Below are 15811 nucleotides of genomic sequence, written 5' to 3'. Positions count from 1 at the left end.
GACAGGAAGACACTCAAAATGACCACAATGCAAGTGTTACATAGCATGACAAAAAACAGAATGAAAACAGCTCCAAGGGGCACATAACTAGGGTGAGACATTTATTAAATAACCCATTTTCAGCAGAGGGGACCTATAGTCTGGACTCATAAACTGTACAATGAGTGTGAGTGATTATTTTTGATGATTGTTCCTATTTTTTGTTTCTCACCCTGTTGTGACTTTGTTCAATCCCTTTTATCCATTGCTCACGTAAACAAGAGATTATGTCCATCTTTTAACAAGCTTTTTAGTTATTGAATTCATTGTTTTGCTTTCATCATCATCATCATCATTCCTCAGTTATACATTTAAAAACATTGGGAATGATACAAATAGGAGGGTAAGCTAGTAACTCTTATGGGAGAACTATATTCAGTATTCAGAGGTATGGTATTATGAAACAATGAAATAGTCAATGACTGTAGGTTTTACATGAACAATTACTTAAATAGGTTTAATGTTATTGAGCTCCTTGGTTATCTTTCAGTGTAATGCATGAATTGAAAACAGTTAGATGTCTATGAATATATCTTTATGATTTTGCTCTCTACCAAGTAAAAGTACAAGCTTATGTGTGAACTAAAATTACTCAATCAACTATAATATACACCGAAAAAAAACATAAGTTCACATAACAGCAATTCACTGTGACACTTCTCTTTTTAACCCTAACCCTAACCCTACCCTAAATAGGAAGGATTTGACTCCAAACCCAATGAACACGCAGTTGTACAGCAGTTTTTCACTGTGACACCATGTGCTCTAGGAGCTGTTCCCGTTGGATTGGAGTATCTCTGTACCCATTGGTGCTCACATCCATCATCTGTAACATAGTACTGTTCTTTCCTGGCTGGGACGTCAAGTATGCCAAAGAAGGACACATTACACAGGAGGTGCAGTACTTTGGGGGAATCGTTGGAGGAGGTTTAATGGTAAGACGTTTGTTAATGATAAAGGTGTGACTCTGGTTTAAAAAAGGTAAACACTTGTTTGTGAAATGTGCATCATCAGATCAAACTTATTTGTACTACACGTATGTTGTATGTTTATTGGTTTCGCGGTTGGGAATCTCCCCGGTATGTGCTTGAAGATCTGCGACTTTGTATCTAACACTTCAACTCAATTGCAATGTTCATTACTCGTTATACAGTCAGGAGGAAACACCGTTCATCCAGACTCAGGCACAGGGTTAAAGTGTCAATGACAAGTTTGGCACAGCTTGAAATGAAATTTGTAACAAGTCTGACTCAAAACTGTGTTCTAATTGCCTAATTGTTCAAACAAAGCTATTCCCTATTTTTTGCCGACGCTGCATCTAATTCCCTGTTACCACAGATGTTGATCCCAGCAATTTATTTCCACTTGGCTGCAGAAAACGGGTGCTGTGGAATCCGCTCTGGGGTAAGACTATGTCAGACATTTTAGGTGCCTGGTAACAGGTAAAGGAAAAAGTAAGCATGCTAATAAGAACAGCTTGAGTTAGGGTTATTTTATTAAACCGTTGTTTCAATGCTCAGGAACAACTGCCACACTCAGTGATGGACACCAGTCAAGCTGAAAGTGAAGTGTTATGGAATAGAGATAAACCGCTGAACCACTGAATTCATTTACAATCTGAAAATATGTAAACACTGTGACTTTTGCCGCAGATGTTCTTACCCATTCTGTTGGCTGCGGCGGGGGCGGCCGGTGGCGTGTACAGTTTCGTTGTGGCATTGCTTGGTGTGTACAATGGGCCCTTCTGCGGTGTATTTGGTGGAATTTGGACAAGACCTTTCCAAAAGAGGTAACAAATAGAGGTATCTTTGTGATGACATAAAGACCATTGGGTTGGGATTAACGTGCCTCTTCCTTTACACAGTTATTTCATTTACCTGATCAACCACACCCTGTGGGCCATCTGCTCAGAGCCCGAGAACGTGGTGCAGTTCAACACCGGGTTGTTCTGTACCCTGATGGCCACTAGCTGTGTGCAGGTGCTGCTCTGTGCCATCCAGATGCTCAACGGCCTCGTCGGCTGCCTGCGTGGAGCCTGCAACAACAAGGCATTTTATCACGTTAACTATAACCCCAACATTTTCATTGCTTTCCTTTGCTTTGTCTTGTGAATTTAGTTGTTTGTTTTTTTGCCTTCCAGGAACCTTAAATTCCAGGTCCACGTGGTGAAGATGTTTTGCATCACATCTGATGAATGGACGGGCGCCCCCGTGCAGGAGGGCTAGGACTCGTGTTTCTGTTTCGGCATAAAACATTCACATATTTAATTAAAATGTGCATTTCAAGATGCTTCACGCGGTTTCGATGCATTAGCGTGTCTTGTGAACAAAGCACGGTAAATCCTTTATGATAATTACGTGGTTGTGCTTTAATAAATTGGCTTACATTAAAAAGTTTGCGGATCCAAAATTCTGCCTCGTGTTGAATCGTAGAACAAGACTAAATGTCACTCAATAATATGCCAACATTTATATCATATGTTTTCATGTGTTGTATCAGATTGATAGACATAAACATCTGAAGAGAAGACCAACATCCTAGATCCTTACTAGCCAGGATAGAGACAATTATAAGCCAATTACCACGATTCCAGAAATCACCAAACGTGGTAGTTTTATCGCATACTGCCTTAAAACTAGGATTGCTGCAGAATGCCTTGGCTTTGAGAAAGTATCTCTCTTATGAGGCAGCACCCAGATGCTGTTAAAGTGAGAAAAGTGAGTAAAACAAATCTAAGTAAAATTCTTCTATCTAGTTTCTGCAGTGACATTTTAGATAAAAGTGAATTCATTGACGACGTTTCATCTCCACACAGCTCATTCAGTATTTTTCATTTATTTTTCGTCTATTCATTTCATTTGTGAATAAAAGGAAATGGTCTTCAAGGGAATCCTAAATTGTGCACTACATAAATTCATTCACTGCTTCTGAGGTTTGTGTTTCCTCCAGTGGCGGCTGGTGAATTTTATTGTAGGGGGGGCTAAATAAATAAAAATAAAAAAATTCACATACAAACGAAGCATTCTGGTGCATTCTAACAAAATAATAAAGACAAAATAGAACACCTTACAAAGGCAAATGGGGCCAAGGAAAACGTTTCAACTTAATGTATTTGCCTTGTAGAATTTAGCAAGATTAAGTGCAAATACATCAATAGAAATTGGGAATTATACACAAGTTAACATTCTAACAAGTTAACAGAATGGGATTAGTAGCTACTTGATCGAAAATATCCCCATCCCCTCGCTCTCTTTGCTCAGTTACTTATGACGCAAGCGCGTAAGCAGTGTTGTGCCTGAACGCGTTCATTGAACGAGAGTTCATGAACTCGTTCATATTTTGGGTGAACGTGAACTGAACGTACTGTGCGGTTTTTTCAGGTTAACGTTGTTCAAATAGGTTGCCAGATTTCTATTGAAAACACACCGTAAACGCGCCTTAATAAGTAGCAGTAAAAAACACCCAATCTGGCAACGCCAGCCTCCATGGATGCACGGAGGCGACAGCTGCGTGTAGCAAAGAGGAGGCGGGGTATAATAATTTAAATGAGTTTTATGAAGTTACTGACAAGGTCGGTGAGGATGGGAGGAATCTGACCTTTCTTTGCAAACATTTGCACCTTAATGATAACTGTCGTGTTTTTATTCCTTATTTAAAAAAGACCATTCAAGCAGCATGTGTTTGAGAATGTACTGTAGGGGTGAACGCTGCAGCTGCTGCTAGTGTGGAGTGAATGGACAGCAACATTAAAGCAACAAAGGGGAAATGCTGTCCCCTCAATGAGAACCCTGGTTGGATAAGGATTCAAAATTGGATATGAAGATTAAATCTGATGCATAGCTTCAGTGTTAAAACTGATAAAATAATTGCTGTCTGTGGTTCTGGGCTGTGGCAATAATTTTGATAATAATGATAGCTTGCAGCAACATATGGAAAAAAACCCTAAACTAATTGGAACTGTGAGCTTAGTTCATATTTTTAAGTTTGAACTATGAACTGAACTAGTTCATTTTAAAATGTGTGAACTGAACTTTGAACTAGTTCATGTAGGAAGTTAACTTTCCCAACACTGCGCGTAAGTGCGAGCTCCAAATCCTCATTGAAAATGCATTGAAGGCTCGATTTTTGAAGAAAACAATTTTTCCACGTCAATAAATTCGCCCCGAGAGAGGCGGGGCTCGAGGCGGGCGCGCGCGACCATTTGAAACGTGACCTGAATCTGACGAATCTGATTGGACAATGACAGATAATATGTGTAGAACACTGAAAACTACTTTTGCTGTGATAGAATTTGTTGAACCCCCCCCCCCCCCCCCCTCTTTCTCCCAGTTGGTGGGGCGTTGCCCAAATCGCCCCTATACACCATCCGCCGCTGGTTTCCTCTTCTACACAGTAACATACAGAAACATCTTTACCGCAGCACACTTTCAATTAACGAGAATTTGAACTACACATGAACTCAGAAAAGGACGCTATCGTTAACTCAAACAAAAAGTGAATCACTGCCACGCCTGAGCGATGCTCAGAGAGATTTTTTTGGGGGGTCATATTTTGCCCTTTCTTTGAATTTAACAATGCAAAGCAGCCTTAACTGCATTTAAGAGCTTAGTAAACAAACTGAAAAATGTAGCTTGTCGGGTCTGTAGTCAACTATACAACTAAATGTCAATTCTTTAAATGGTTTGCGGGCAGAAGTAATGGCACGTTTTCTTGTTCAAATAAGCCTGCTGCGACAAGTCTAAAGTCCAACCGTTCTGAGATCCTGGCGTCACAAGGTCAACAAGTCCCGAATACTTGTATAGTATAGGTGGAGTCGAAACATGTCTCACAGTAATCTCTGCTCTCTCATAATCCCAAGATAGAAACTGCAAGCACTGAAACCAACATATTCGGGAGACCTGGTGACTTCACTGAAGAGAATTATGTAAGAGATGTTGACCATCAACAATTCATGTGACTCCAATCACCTAAATGCAATCACATTTCAACAGAACTGTTGTCTGTCAAAAGATTCCCAGGAAATGAGTCATTTGACATTTGTATTACGCGGCCTATCCCAGGCTCTGTTTGCCCGCTCTATCATTCATTACACCTCCCACTTCCTTGCATCCTTCACAACACCTTATCTGCTGCCAGGGTAAATCCACTACCCTCTTTAGGTCCGTCTCAGTTGGAACTCCTCTCTGGACACAGAAAGGGAACTCGCTTAAACTTAATTTGACTTCACAGCAGTTAGTCCCTTAGTAACTTTGACATCATGTGTACCGGAAAATGCTCCCGCTGCATTGCGGTGGCTCTGTACCCATTAGCGCTCATATCCATCATCTGTAACATCGTGTTGTTCTTTCCTGGCGGAGAGGTCAAGTATGCCAAAGATGGACACATTACTGAAGAGGTGAAGTACATGGGGGGACTCGTCGGAGGGGGTCTGATGGTGAGTAGTCTTTTGCTCAAAGGGTGTGGCTCTCCACAACACGCTGCTGGAGATTCCTTTTCAAAAAGTATGCAGACATGAAAAAAAATGAAATGAAAAGCAGAAAGAACTGGGTTTTAACTTGTGTGAGGTGGTCATGTGATGGTTTTAATGCTGTTTGATGAGGTAGACTGCCTTCCTGTCCAATACGCTCTACAAACGTGGGAGTTTTTAAGATAAAGTGAAAATGCTTAACGGTTTAGAGAAAATGTACCTTAATATTTGCTACTGTTCAATCATGTTTCCTTCCATAGGTGTTGCTACCAGCACTTTACATCAACTTCACTGGAAAACCGGGGTGTTGCGCAAATCGCTGCGGGGTGAGTCACTCTAAACTAATCACTGGAAAGATGAGAGCAGGTTTAAAGTCAATGATTAACAGCAAAGTGTCACACTGTACCATCTACACAGACATCAACTGGTCTCGCTGAAGGGTTGGTTAGGACAATTTAAGCAGTAGAAATAAACAGGTTTCAGCAGGAAAAACAACAGATACTGAAGAATGTGGTTTAGAAAAAAACTTGAGCCTGTTCCACCAAGGAGTCAAAAATGTTCATTAATCAGTAGTGCGACCAGAATGCGAGGGGGAGGGGGCGGTTAAGCACTGGGAAGCATTCTCTGAATGAATGGGGTTTTATACTGGAACATAAGACAAGACGTTCCCTTCTGCAGATGTTCTTGTCAATTGCATTTGCGGCAGTGGGTGTGGCCGGCGCTCTGTACAGTTTCAGCGTCGCAGTGGTCGCATTGCAGAACGGGCCTCTGTGCAAAGTGATTCTGATTTGGACGACACCCTTTGAAGACAGGTGACCCCTTGGAGTGACTTGCGGATGAAATTTGATACGGACCAAAGTCCTGTTCCCTTTACTCACTTTCCTCCTCCTATTGCACAGTGACCACAGTTACCTGTCGGACAAAACGTGGTGGGGGACATGCACGGAGCCTCAAAACATTGTGCAATTCCACATTGGACTGTTTGCTACTCTGCTGGCCACGAGCTGCCTGCAGCTGGTCTTGTGCGCCATTCAGATGATCAACGGGCTCTTTGGCTGCCTGTGTGGCACCTGCATCGACAAAGGGGTGAGAGGGCTGTGAAACAGAACCCGTGGAGGTGAAAACGCTGAAAGTCTAAATTCAGACACTTCAAATGATCTCTCCTTTCACTTCCAGCCGCTGTGAGTTCCTGACAGTTGACCGGCGCTCCCTGCTGGATGACGGAGAGAAGTGTTCCTGCCGCATTAGCATGAGATATTTACTTTGATATTCTAGATTTTTATACTTTTTGTGGTATTAAGTGTTTGCTGTGTATTCGGGAATGTTGTCAAAATGGGAGTGTTACAAATAATCCATGCCAATAACATGGTTTATTTGAAATTAATATAAGCCACTCATTTAAATTTGTGTAACATTGTATTTGGCATCACCTATTAATAATACTTTTGCTTTAATACATTTTTTTAAATATTTGAATACAAAGGATTGCTAATAAAATAAAATGCAGTACAAAGTTATTCTTTCATGAAACCTTTAATGTAAGTTGTGATACCGCAATGAATACCAGGACAGATATGCATACAAACATTACACTGTTGCATTTTAAAAACCTACATTACTCAAATCTGTCAGAATAGCACAAGCACTGACTACTGGAAAAAAACTGCACGAGGAATGCAGTTGAAATGGCACATTTGATGAGGCAGCTGATATGTTCTCATTGTCTTGTACGGGACAACTCAGTATTCCCAACAAAAAAAGGCAAAGTTTCATTTAAAGTCATTTAAAAAGGCAAACACTGGGTTCAAAAGAATGGATACAATCAGGAGTGTAAAAAGTGACAAAAACACTGTGTTTAGTTATTAGTTATTGCTGGCTCTGTTTTTTTCAGGCTGATGAAACTTAAGTCTTACAAGACTGTCGAAAGAGTAAAGCTGCTCAATGTGAACGGAAAGCAAAAAGAATAATAACATTTCTTTTTGCCAAATTACTGAAACAAACTGAGACTTGATCCAAAACTGGGGCAAATAATTACCTGCGAATGATTTGATAATTGCAAACACAAGTCATCACAACATATTGTGGGGCAACTCAAAGTAACCAGCATATGCCACTTTACTTTTTACGCACTGACGCTAGGATCACAACACCTCTCCGGAAAGACCCGCTCGGTTAGTGCGACTTGAGAAAACATGGTTAGGAATATTATAATCCAGTTCTGCGTATGAATACCACACACTGTGCTGATTGAGTCTATCAGCTAACAGAGGAAGTAATGAATGATTGCAATTCAGAAGGAGAGCGAGGGCTCTGTGCGAATTCAACTTTGTTGAGGTAGACATCTAATATTAAACTGGAGTGTTAACAGTTGCTCACAAAGAGAAGGGGGGGGGGGGGGGTGGGCGGGGGTTGCTGGCTCAATACTATGCTCCCCATATACGTTTCTCATATATATGCCGGGTTGGCATAGAATTTACAGGAAGTTAAAAACAAACTAATCTAAAATCGGCGTAGCTATGTTAGACAAATGGCAAACACAAAGCCTCAACTGGAGTTTTGACGGCAAAGATACTTCCCTTCCAATTCACCATCCACCATTTGAGCTGTGCAAATTTTAGCTGTCAAACTTGTTCATCATGAGCTTGCGGCTGGCCTCATAACCCAGGAACAGAGCTCCGTTAGCGGGGAAGGTGCGGACCATGGTGGGGGCCAGACCTGAGTAGAGTGCCCTCACGCCTTAACAAAAGAAACCGCAGAGATTACTTTCTGATTGACCAAACGAACAGGAGAAGGCCGAACAAACAAAACCTACCTTCGGTGCGAGCGATGGCCGTGAAGGTTTTGAAGAAGCCGGCCTGTTTGCCCGTCATGGACATGACTTGGATGCGGGACTTGACGCAGTCAAAGGGATATACGACCAGCCACAGACACGCCCCCCCGAAACCTCCGCTGAGCATGATCGGAGCCACACCTTCAACATCGATCACATGTGGAGGAGTTGAAAGCAAATATATGTGAAACAAAGAGGACTTTTTAAAAAATGTCGGAGTATAAAGAAGTAGTCCAGTCCTAATTGGCCCAGGAGCCGATGAAAAAGGAGCCAGAAAAAGTTCTGATGTTGGTGTTAAGTTTTCTGATTTATTATGATGAGTGAAGTGATTAACACTTCTGGTCCCATACATTCTTTTGAGCACTTTATTTTTAAAAAAGGCTGAAAAAATTGACATATATAAAGCATACACGTTACAACCAGTTAGTCCACTTTCTGAAGATTTTTTGGATTGTGAACTTGTCAGTTGTGTTTTTGAATAAAGGGTTGGAAATGAATGCTTTATTGTTTTTAGTCTTATCTGATTCATTGAAAAAAAATCTGATTAATCAATTATTATAATAGTTTCTTTTAATAGATTTATTCTTGCATGAATGTTGAATCTGAAAGAGGGACCTTGTCCCAGTACCTATGTCCTCTTTGTCGCATTTCAAGTAGTCCGCGAAGGTGGTGCGGCAGAGCTCGTAGGCACCAAAGAAGCAGAAGTAACCAGGGACTTCTCTGGCTATGGTGGTGGTCAGGCCTTGGAAGAAGCCCTGAGGTCCCTCGTTCCTCATGATGGACTTCACCACGGACCACACTGTACTTCAGACAGAGGGGAGGGATGTGCAGCTCAGTCAATGCGCACACACACACATTACAATGGGGGATCTTCATGGGGAGGCGGCAGCAAAATAGTGTGTGATAAATCATCTGAAACATTGGAACTTAAAGCGTATGCAACTAAAATCATATAAATTACCACTAAGTACATAGTGATGCGAGTGTATGATGGCCACACCCACGCTGTCTCATAGGTTGTTGTAGCAATGTTGGGGTTTGGAAAATTTCCGTGCGTTTTAAATTAAATCAGCGTCAAGATCTTAGAGTCCCCCAAAGACAGTAATATAGGGCAGGATTAGTGCCTCAGAGGGCTGAAGTTAAATATGTCATTAGGTCAAAAAAATAGTTGCTTCCTGCTGCTGAATTAATGCTCCAAATTTCAAATTTAGCATCTTTAACACACATCTTCAAAACAGTGACGTCACCGTCTTCTGTCAGTCCCTCTTTGGATATTCAGTGGTTTTTAAAGAACATTTTATTATGTTGTAAAGTGATAAATAATTGTGGAGAAATGTTCAGAAACAATTAGAATTGGGTTTGTTTTCAGGTTGGTAAAAGATCAAAATTTTACATCTACATTACACGCAGCTCGACTATTTAACAACACTTACTTCTGGCTCTTGGCGATCTTGCCTGATGACTCCATCTCGTACATGGCTTGCAGCCGGCACTTGACCAGCTCGGTGGGACACAGCACCAGAGAAGAGAATATGGAGGCTACGGAGCCGGCACACGCTTTCTGCACGTCACTGGCAGGACGAGACAGAAGACAGTTGCAGATCTTTAAATGTGTTCTCAGCGAGACAGAAAGGACAGCCTGGTTCAAGCCTAGCCCTGGTTTCCTCTTTCTCTCTACCTCAGCACAGCCTCGGCATGCAGTCCGGCCGTGAAGCGGATCACCTGCTGGCAGAAGCCGTAGCTCATGAAGAGCACAGAGTTCTCTGCGATGTTGGCCATCAGTGCCGGCGTGGTGCCCTGGTAGAGGCCGCGCAGACCCACTTGCTTGTAGGTGGATGAGATGCAGTGGACAAAACCCCGGTAGAGATTAGGAAAGGTCTGCATCTTGACCTTCGCCGTGTCCAGAGGCTGCCCGCTAAAGACACATGCAGCTCCCCCTGAGAGGACAACGGTGCGAGAACTGTCAGAAACAGGAGTGATCCAACAAGAACACGGAGTGGCTGTTATATTATTGAAGGTTCACAAATTAATAATGACCCCTGCATTCAACCGGCAATCGTATGCCGTTTTAGGAGCACAAGTAAAATTTGATGATTTTTATTTTATTTTTTTAAATCAGTGCACACCACATGCCCTGTGCAGGGAGAAAAGCCTTGCCTGCTGGTTTGCACTCCACAGACCAGCATAAAGAGTCAATGGAAACCAAGAGGAAACGAGCTGGAAAAACACAGGAGTCATCAAAATCGTGTGGGACGACGGACCAGTGAGTCCAGTGAGCCAAATGAATGGCAGCGCGTTAATTGAATTGAGAAAGAAATACTGTTTGTTAGCAGACTTTGGAGAGAAAAAAAAATGTCACTGTTGTTACCTACGGCCCCCGCGGAGAGGTCGATGACGGCTTGGACCACAGGGTGCGGGGCCATGTTGTCAGAAGAAGAGGATTCCTTCTCTCAGCTACCTGGTAAAACATAATAAAACAATAAATAAACAGAGTGACACACTTAACTGCCCCACACAATGTACTCTTATTAGAGCACTTTATTTAGTGTAAACAAAGAGGAATCAGGCCCTTGGCTGTTTACACACAGTGTTGTGTTTCCACACAGGGATCAGGGCGTAGTTCAGAGTAATAAAACCTGTCCTCCTCCACGGCCAAAGTAGTTATTTACAGCGAGTTAAATGGATCTGTGTAGAATCACCAGCATGTACGATCACATGCGAGGGAAGACGTGATGTCAGTACAACTGTTCAGAAGCTAGACAACTGTAGTCTTAACTTTGTCTTATCTCCAAAATCGTTTATTTTATTTTAATTTATTAGGAATCGTGTAAAACTTCAAACACAAATGTCCCCATTTGATGCACAGTGCCAGATCATAGCTTTCCAACTTTGGCATTTGTAGTCTCTCAAAGGAACTCTAAAGGCGTGTCGTGTTTTCACCATGTCACAGTTAAATGTGACAGTGTTTCTTCTACTTGTAGGGACAGTGAGCGCACATTCCTCTGCCGAGGTCGAACTCAACGGGGTTCGTGACGCAAGGTGACCGCCAGTGGGGGACATTCAGACTGCGTCTCCTCTTCAACACGTCGCCCACTCGTCATCCTTGTGTCTCTGTGACATTTAAAGACACTTTACGTTGCGTAAGGTCACGCAGAGCCGAACCACCGGTGAAAGTCAATGAACCTTTTCGGTACGAAAGCAAACCGCCATAAATAAATAAATCAATAAGGGGGGAAAAAAATACAAACCTTACAGAGAGAGCGACGCGTCGCCGTCGGGTCACCGGCGTGCGGAGGATGCCGAGAGAGACCGTGATGTTAGCATTAAGCTAATGCTAATGTGCCGGAGAGCGGTAACGTTAACCGAGAGAAGCTGACGTCGTCCGGGAGTGACGCATGCTAAGGCCTCCACGGTGCCGTAACGTGTTGTTATCTCACGTGTAGCATGTAACACTGAGGAGGGCATCAGTGGTTAGGGAAGCGAAGACGAGAGGCTACATGTTGTTCCGTCGCGCAGACGAAGAGCTCTCACTCCGCGCGGAATCCCGTTACACCAAAACCGGCTTCGCTTCGCTCTGTAGTCGTTCTGTTCGCTGTGTTTTCTACTAAATATCATCGATAGTAATGCTGTATGATTGCGAATTGAAAATGACGCACACAAATTTGCAATAATATTTTCATATCGTTAGTAATAATTTGGAAACCACTTCAGTTGATTTAAATACACACTAAGTGAAGGTCTTAATTTAGGATCTATGATATGAAGCGTGAATGTGAAAGCTTCCGGTTCAAATTCTCTTGTTTTTCGAAATAAACTCTCCCCAGAAATAGATACAACACCCTCTGTTGGTTGTTTTCGATTTTTTAATAATACAAAATAAATGTTTTATTTTTTACCCCCCAATAATGGACATTATGTTATATTTTTTAAATCCACGCTTTTCAACATGCCACATCAATCTAATATTTGCTAAATCATGTATTTTGTAGAGACTAAAGTCATCTTTAACGTTAAAAATACTTTTAAATACAGACATACAATGCTTTATTTTCAACATTGTGTGTCTGTTTTCTTCTTTATTCACTGATACTCAGACAAACAGAACCCTCCTTTGATTAATTCAGACGAAACAACAAGCATGCCGATGTGTAAGGTCAAATATTTGCCTCTACCTCATGATGTAGAATGAGGAATATGTAATGATCTAAATGGCAAAAGCAAGCACAAAATTGTATGGAAAACATTTGGTGGTCAAATGACAAATCCTATTAGAAACCACAAAGTCACGTTGTTGTTTTCACCTGTGAACCTCCATTCTGCCGAAATACCATCTGTTTAAACTCAGTAGCCAGGGATTAAAAACATGTGCCCTCTGTCCACGCACAGGCTTATCCTTAAAAACTCAGACCGGCGATGGCTTACTGCAGTCTAGACTCAGCAACACCTCATCAAGATCAACAGGCACGCAGTCAATAAAATACACTATTTTTTATGTCACTTTGCTTTTTATATATATAAAAAAAAACATTGACGCTGTCTACATCACAGACAAGAATCATCAATATTCTGTTTAAAACAATTTTGCATGAACAGAAGGAACCCCATGCCCATCCCGCCCCTGGAGCAAACTCCTCTATACACAGTATACTTTAGTACCTCTTCTGTCGTTTAGCATTTTATCAAAGTTGTATCAATAGCTTTAAAATACATACAATGCTCTTTCCATTGCAATTATTATCGCTATCCTGATTGTACATACAGTATCATTTCCCACAGTTAGTCTGATTTTCAACATGTTGTCACAAAGTATTCTGAGGAGACAACACAAGTCTCTGCATTTCATTAAACACTTGGCAGAATTGGGATGTTTTGTACATGAAAAGCATTTCCGTACGACCGTCGGCTGCCATGAGAATGGATGCAGACACATGGTCAAAGTAGTTTTGAATACACAATACATTAAATTATTTTATCCCAAACCCACAGCTATTATTCATGGGTTCCTCCTATTTGACGTCAGAAATGTCCTGAACCCTTCTCAGACTTTCCAAGGGGCTTTACTGCCAACTGTTACATCTGCCCAAAATTGAGATTATAAGGTACAGTCAGAGAATCTCAGTAATCCTCAACTAAGTTTAGTTACACTAAAGGGACAACAGAAGGATTATAAAAGGTCACTTCAACAAAAGAGTTATAAAAGTGGAACTCGTCCATGGATTTGTATGGATTTGTTGTACAAGAGTTTGGCAATAAAGTCCTAAGTGTTGAACACAAGCTGTTGGCAGTAGTGGGCTGTGCTCAATCAACTTTTTACTACATAGGATTAAAAACAGTGATTTATAAGTGCCCGACGAATTGGAAAAAACAAACGAATGAAACCTCGTATTAGTGTCATAGGTCTCCAGTGTTCAGCTCAGAGATCACCATACACACACAACTTTACAAATAATTGAGTGGAAGACTTGTTTTTCCAGGAGAAGGTTTGAATTTGTATCTCCACATGGAGAGAATTCAAACATACAGTAACAGATTAATGACCAAAAACCAGTAATCACAGCCAGGCACTGGAGTGTCTTCTTGGATGTGACGTGGGGGCCCGGGTCAGAGTAATTATCTCAACATTTTGAACTCTGGGATTAAAAACACCCAAATTGTATTTCATGTGTATCAGCTGGCGAGTGCAGTGCAAGTGTTTAACATCTACCGCAGGGTCAACATTATTTGGTTAGGGAAATAAAAACTCAACCTAAATGTGGGAAAAGCTACCATTGTCAAAAATACATCAAGAAAGCCTTTTCATTCGTACCCTGTATACACACAGCCACAGCCCTGCGTGAAAGAGTTGGTCGATGCAATGTGTTCAGCATCGCAGCACCATATCCAGTAGACTATTTAGTTGCATAACAACACGTCCTGATTCAATGTACAGTATCACTAAAGTCACAACATGACCAAACTCTCCACCAGCACCTTTGGATACAGTAACCAGCCATAAACTTTAGATCACACCACCTTATGAAAACCACTTTAACGTATCTTTTGGCCCAGCGGCTGTCCATGTGAGATAAAAAAAAAAGGATTTTTTTTTTATTTTATTCTTTTTTTTTAAATCAGCTATGGCTGATTCTGTGACAACTTTTTAAAAAACTATCTTCATAGTAGACTTTTGAATCGTTGTCAGACTTTTTTTTTGGCAATTTGTTTGACAGCAGCAGCCTGTTATCAATGGAATATATGACAAAGTAATGAGGGTGAGCAGGAATGGCACTCATAGTTTCAACCAAGTCCAGTGTTTGAGTGTAGAGAGAAAACGAGAGAGAAGTAGCACGATTCAGGGAACCGAATCCCCGTCCAGATCATCCACATCCAAATAACAGCCGCACACAGTTAATGCTGTTAATGCTGTTTTAGCCCCGCTCAGCATTCACACACCACTGAGGAGTTACAATCATCTCCTTTCATGAGTGTTTTTGGGGGTTCAAAATATACTGCAAGTGAATTGGAGAACAAATTTCCTTTTCTGTGATGTATTGAGTAGGAAGTGGACAACTTATTTTATATACAAGACACTGGTAACTGCATTCATTTCTTCTGGGTGTAAAAAACAGGAAAGTCATTCAAAATATGATTTGACATCAAATTCTTTACAATGCAGAATCCTCATGTACAAGACCCATTTGTAACATTTTCTCTCTGCAACTTGTTGGCTGCAAAGTGTCCACTGATAATCTGCTTCACGTGGAACGTCCCGGCTGCAACATGGCGTCAGTTTTTACACTGAGCAAGTGGGCGGCTGGTAGTAGATAGTTAAAAACTAAAACATAATATAGGGCCTGAAGTGAATGCTTCCCAGGGTGTGAAACAGAGATGATGATCTTTTTTTTCTTCTTTTCTGTTTCGGTTTCTTTTTGGCCAAACCTTAACGTGACAAAGTCAAAGAAAGGAGCGATGGAGTGCTTACATTGTGGCTGAAGTGTTAGGCACTGCAAAAAAATAAAACGTTTTTTTTTTTTCTTCATGTTTCTCATAAACACAGTAAGGCAATTTGATTATGGCTGACTGATATCAATATACGTGTCCAATCTGTCTTCTGTTAAGTTCGACATATTCGCAATTTAGACTCCGGAGATAAACAACACTTTTTTCCATTTTCACAACCCCTTTTTAAGATTCCCTGTGTAAAAACAGCTACAATCAAAAATGAGGCACTTTATAAAAGAGTATATAGTTATCTAGGCTATATAGTAATAATCATTATATGTATGCTGTATATTTTATATACCATTGTAATGTTTCTCTTTATATTAGAATTGTGATAACTGTTATGAAAATGAGGAAAACTGACTAGAGCATGTACTATAGTTTCATAATGTCATTCTACTTGTACACTGTAGTATAGTATAGATGCACATATAATAAAGCTCAGTTGCCCAAAAAAAGTATTTACACTCTTACTTTTTTTTAACATTTTGTGC

The 15811-nt window shown here is 41.1% G+C and overlaps 3 protein-coding genes across 5 annotated transcripts; 2 read left to right on the top strand and 1 right to left on the bottom strand.

Annotated features, from left to right (window-relative positions):
- Window positions 1–797: 797 nt before the first annotated feature.
- LOC119215596 (transmembrane 4 L6 family member 1-like) lies at window positions 798–2587 on the top strand. The gene is made up of 4 exons (XM_037467869.2): window positions 798–974; window positions 1378–1443; window positions 1692–1828; window positions 1904–2587. Exons 1-4 carry the CDS (start codon window positions 798–800, stop codon window positions 2148–2150), a joined length of 627 nt encoding a protein of 208 aa, XP_037323766.1. The 3' UTR covers window positions 2151–2587.
- Window positions 2588–5148: 2561 nt separating this feature from the next.
- Window positions 5149–7023, top strand: tm4sf21a (transmembrane 4 L six family member 21a). Its single transcript, XM_037468045.2, has 5 exons — window positions 5149–5473; window positions 5767–5832; window positions 6185–6318; window positions 6406–6592; window positions 6683–7023. Exons 1-5 carry the CDS (start codon window positions 5297–5299, stop codon window positions 6689–6691), a joined length of 573 nt encoding a protein of 190 aa, XP_037323942.2. The 5' UTR covers window positions 5149–5296; the 3' UTR covers window positions 6692–7023.
- slc25a15b (solute carrier family 25 member 15b) lies at window positions 7021–12047 on the bottom strand. Of its 3 annotated transcripts, none has more exons than XM_037468044.2 (7): window positions 11585–12047; window positions 10705–10790; window positions 10015–10273; window positions 9770–9907; window positions 8965–9140; window positions 8319–8477; window positions 7021–8242 (listed from the first exon to the last, which is right to left on the bottom strand). In XM_037468044.2, the coding sequence occupies exons 2-7, from the start codon at window positions 10757–10759 to the stop codon at window positions 8121–8123; spliced, it is 909 nt and encodes a 302-aa protein (XP_037323941.2). In that variant the 5' UTR covers window positions 10760–10790; window positions 11585–12047; the 3' UTR covers window positions 7021–8120. The 3 variants fall into 3 exon arrangements, with proteins under 3 accessions (XP_037323941.2, XP_037323940.2, XP_037323939.2); XM_037468043.2 differs by having other exon boundaries at window positions 10705–10794; window positions 11590–12046; XM_037468042.2 differs by having other exon boundaries at window positions 10705–10794; window positions 11585–12045.
- Between the last annotated feature and the right edge of the window lie 3764 nt (window positions 12048–15811).

The sequence above is a fragment of the Pungitius pungitius genome, chromosome 16 (assembly GCF_949316345.1).
Source record: "Pungitius pungitius chromosome 16, fPunPun2.1, whole genome shotgun sequence".
Lineage (NCBI taxonomy): Eukaryota > Metazoa > Chordata > Actinopteri > Perciformes > Gasterosteidae > Pungitius > Pungitius pungitius.
Note: the sequence above shows the minus strand (reverse complement) of the source record. Positions and strands in the feature narration are given on the sequence as shown.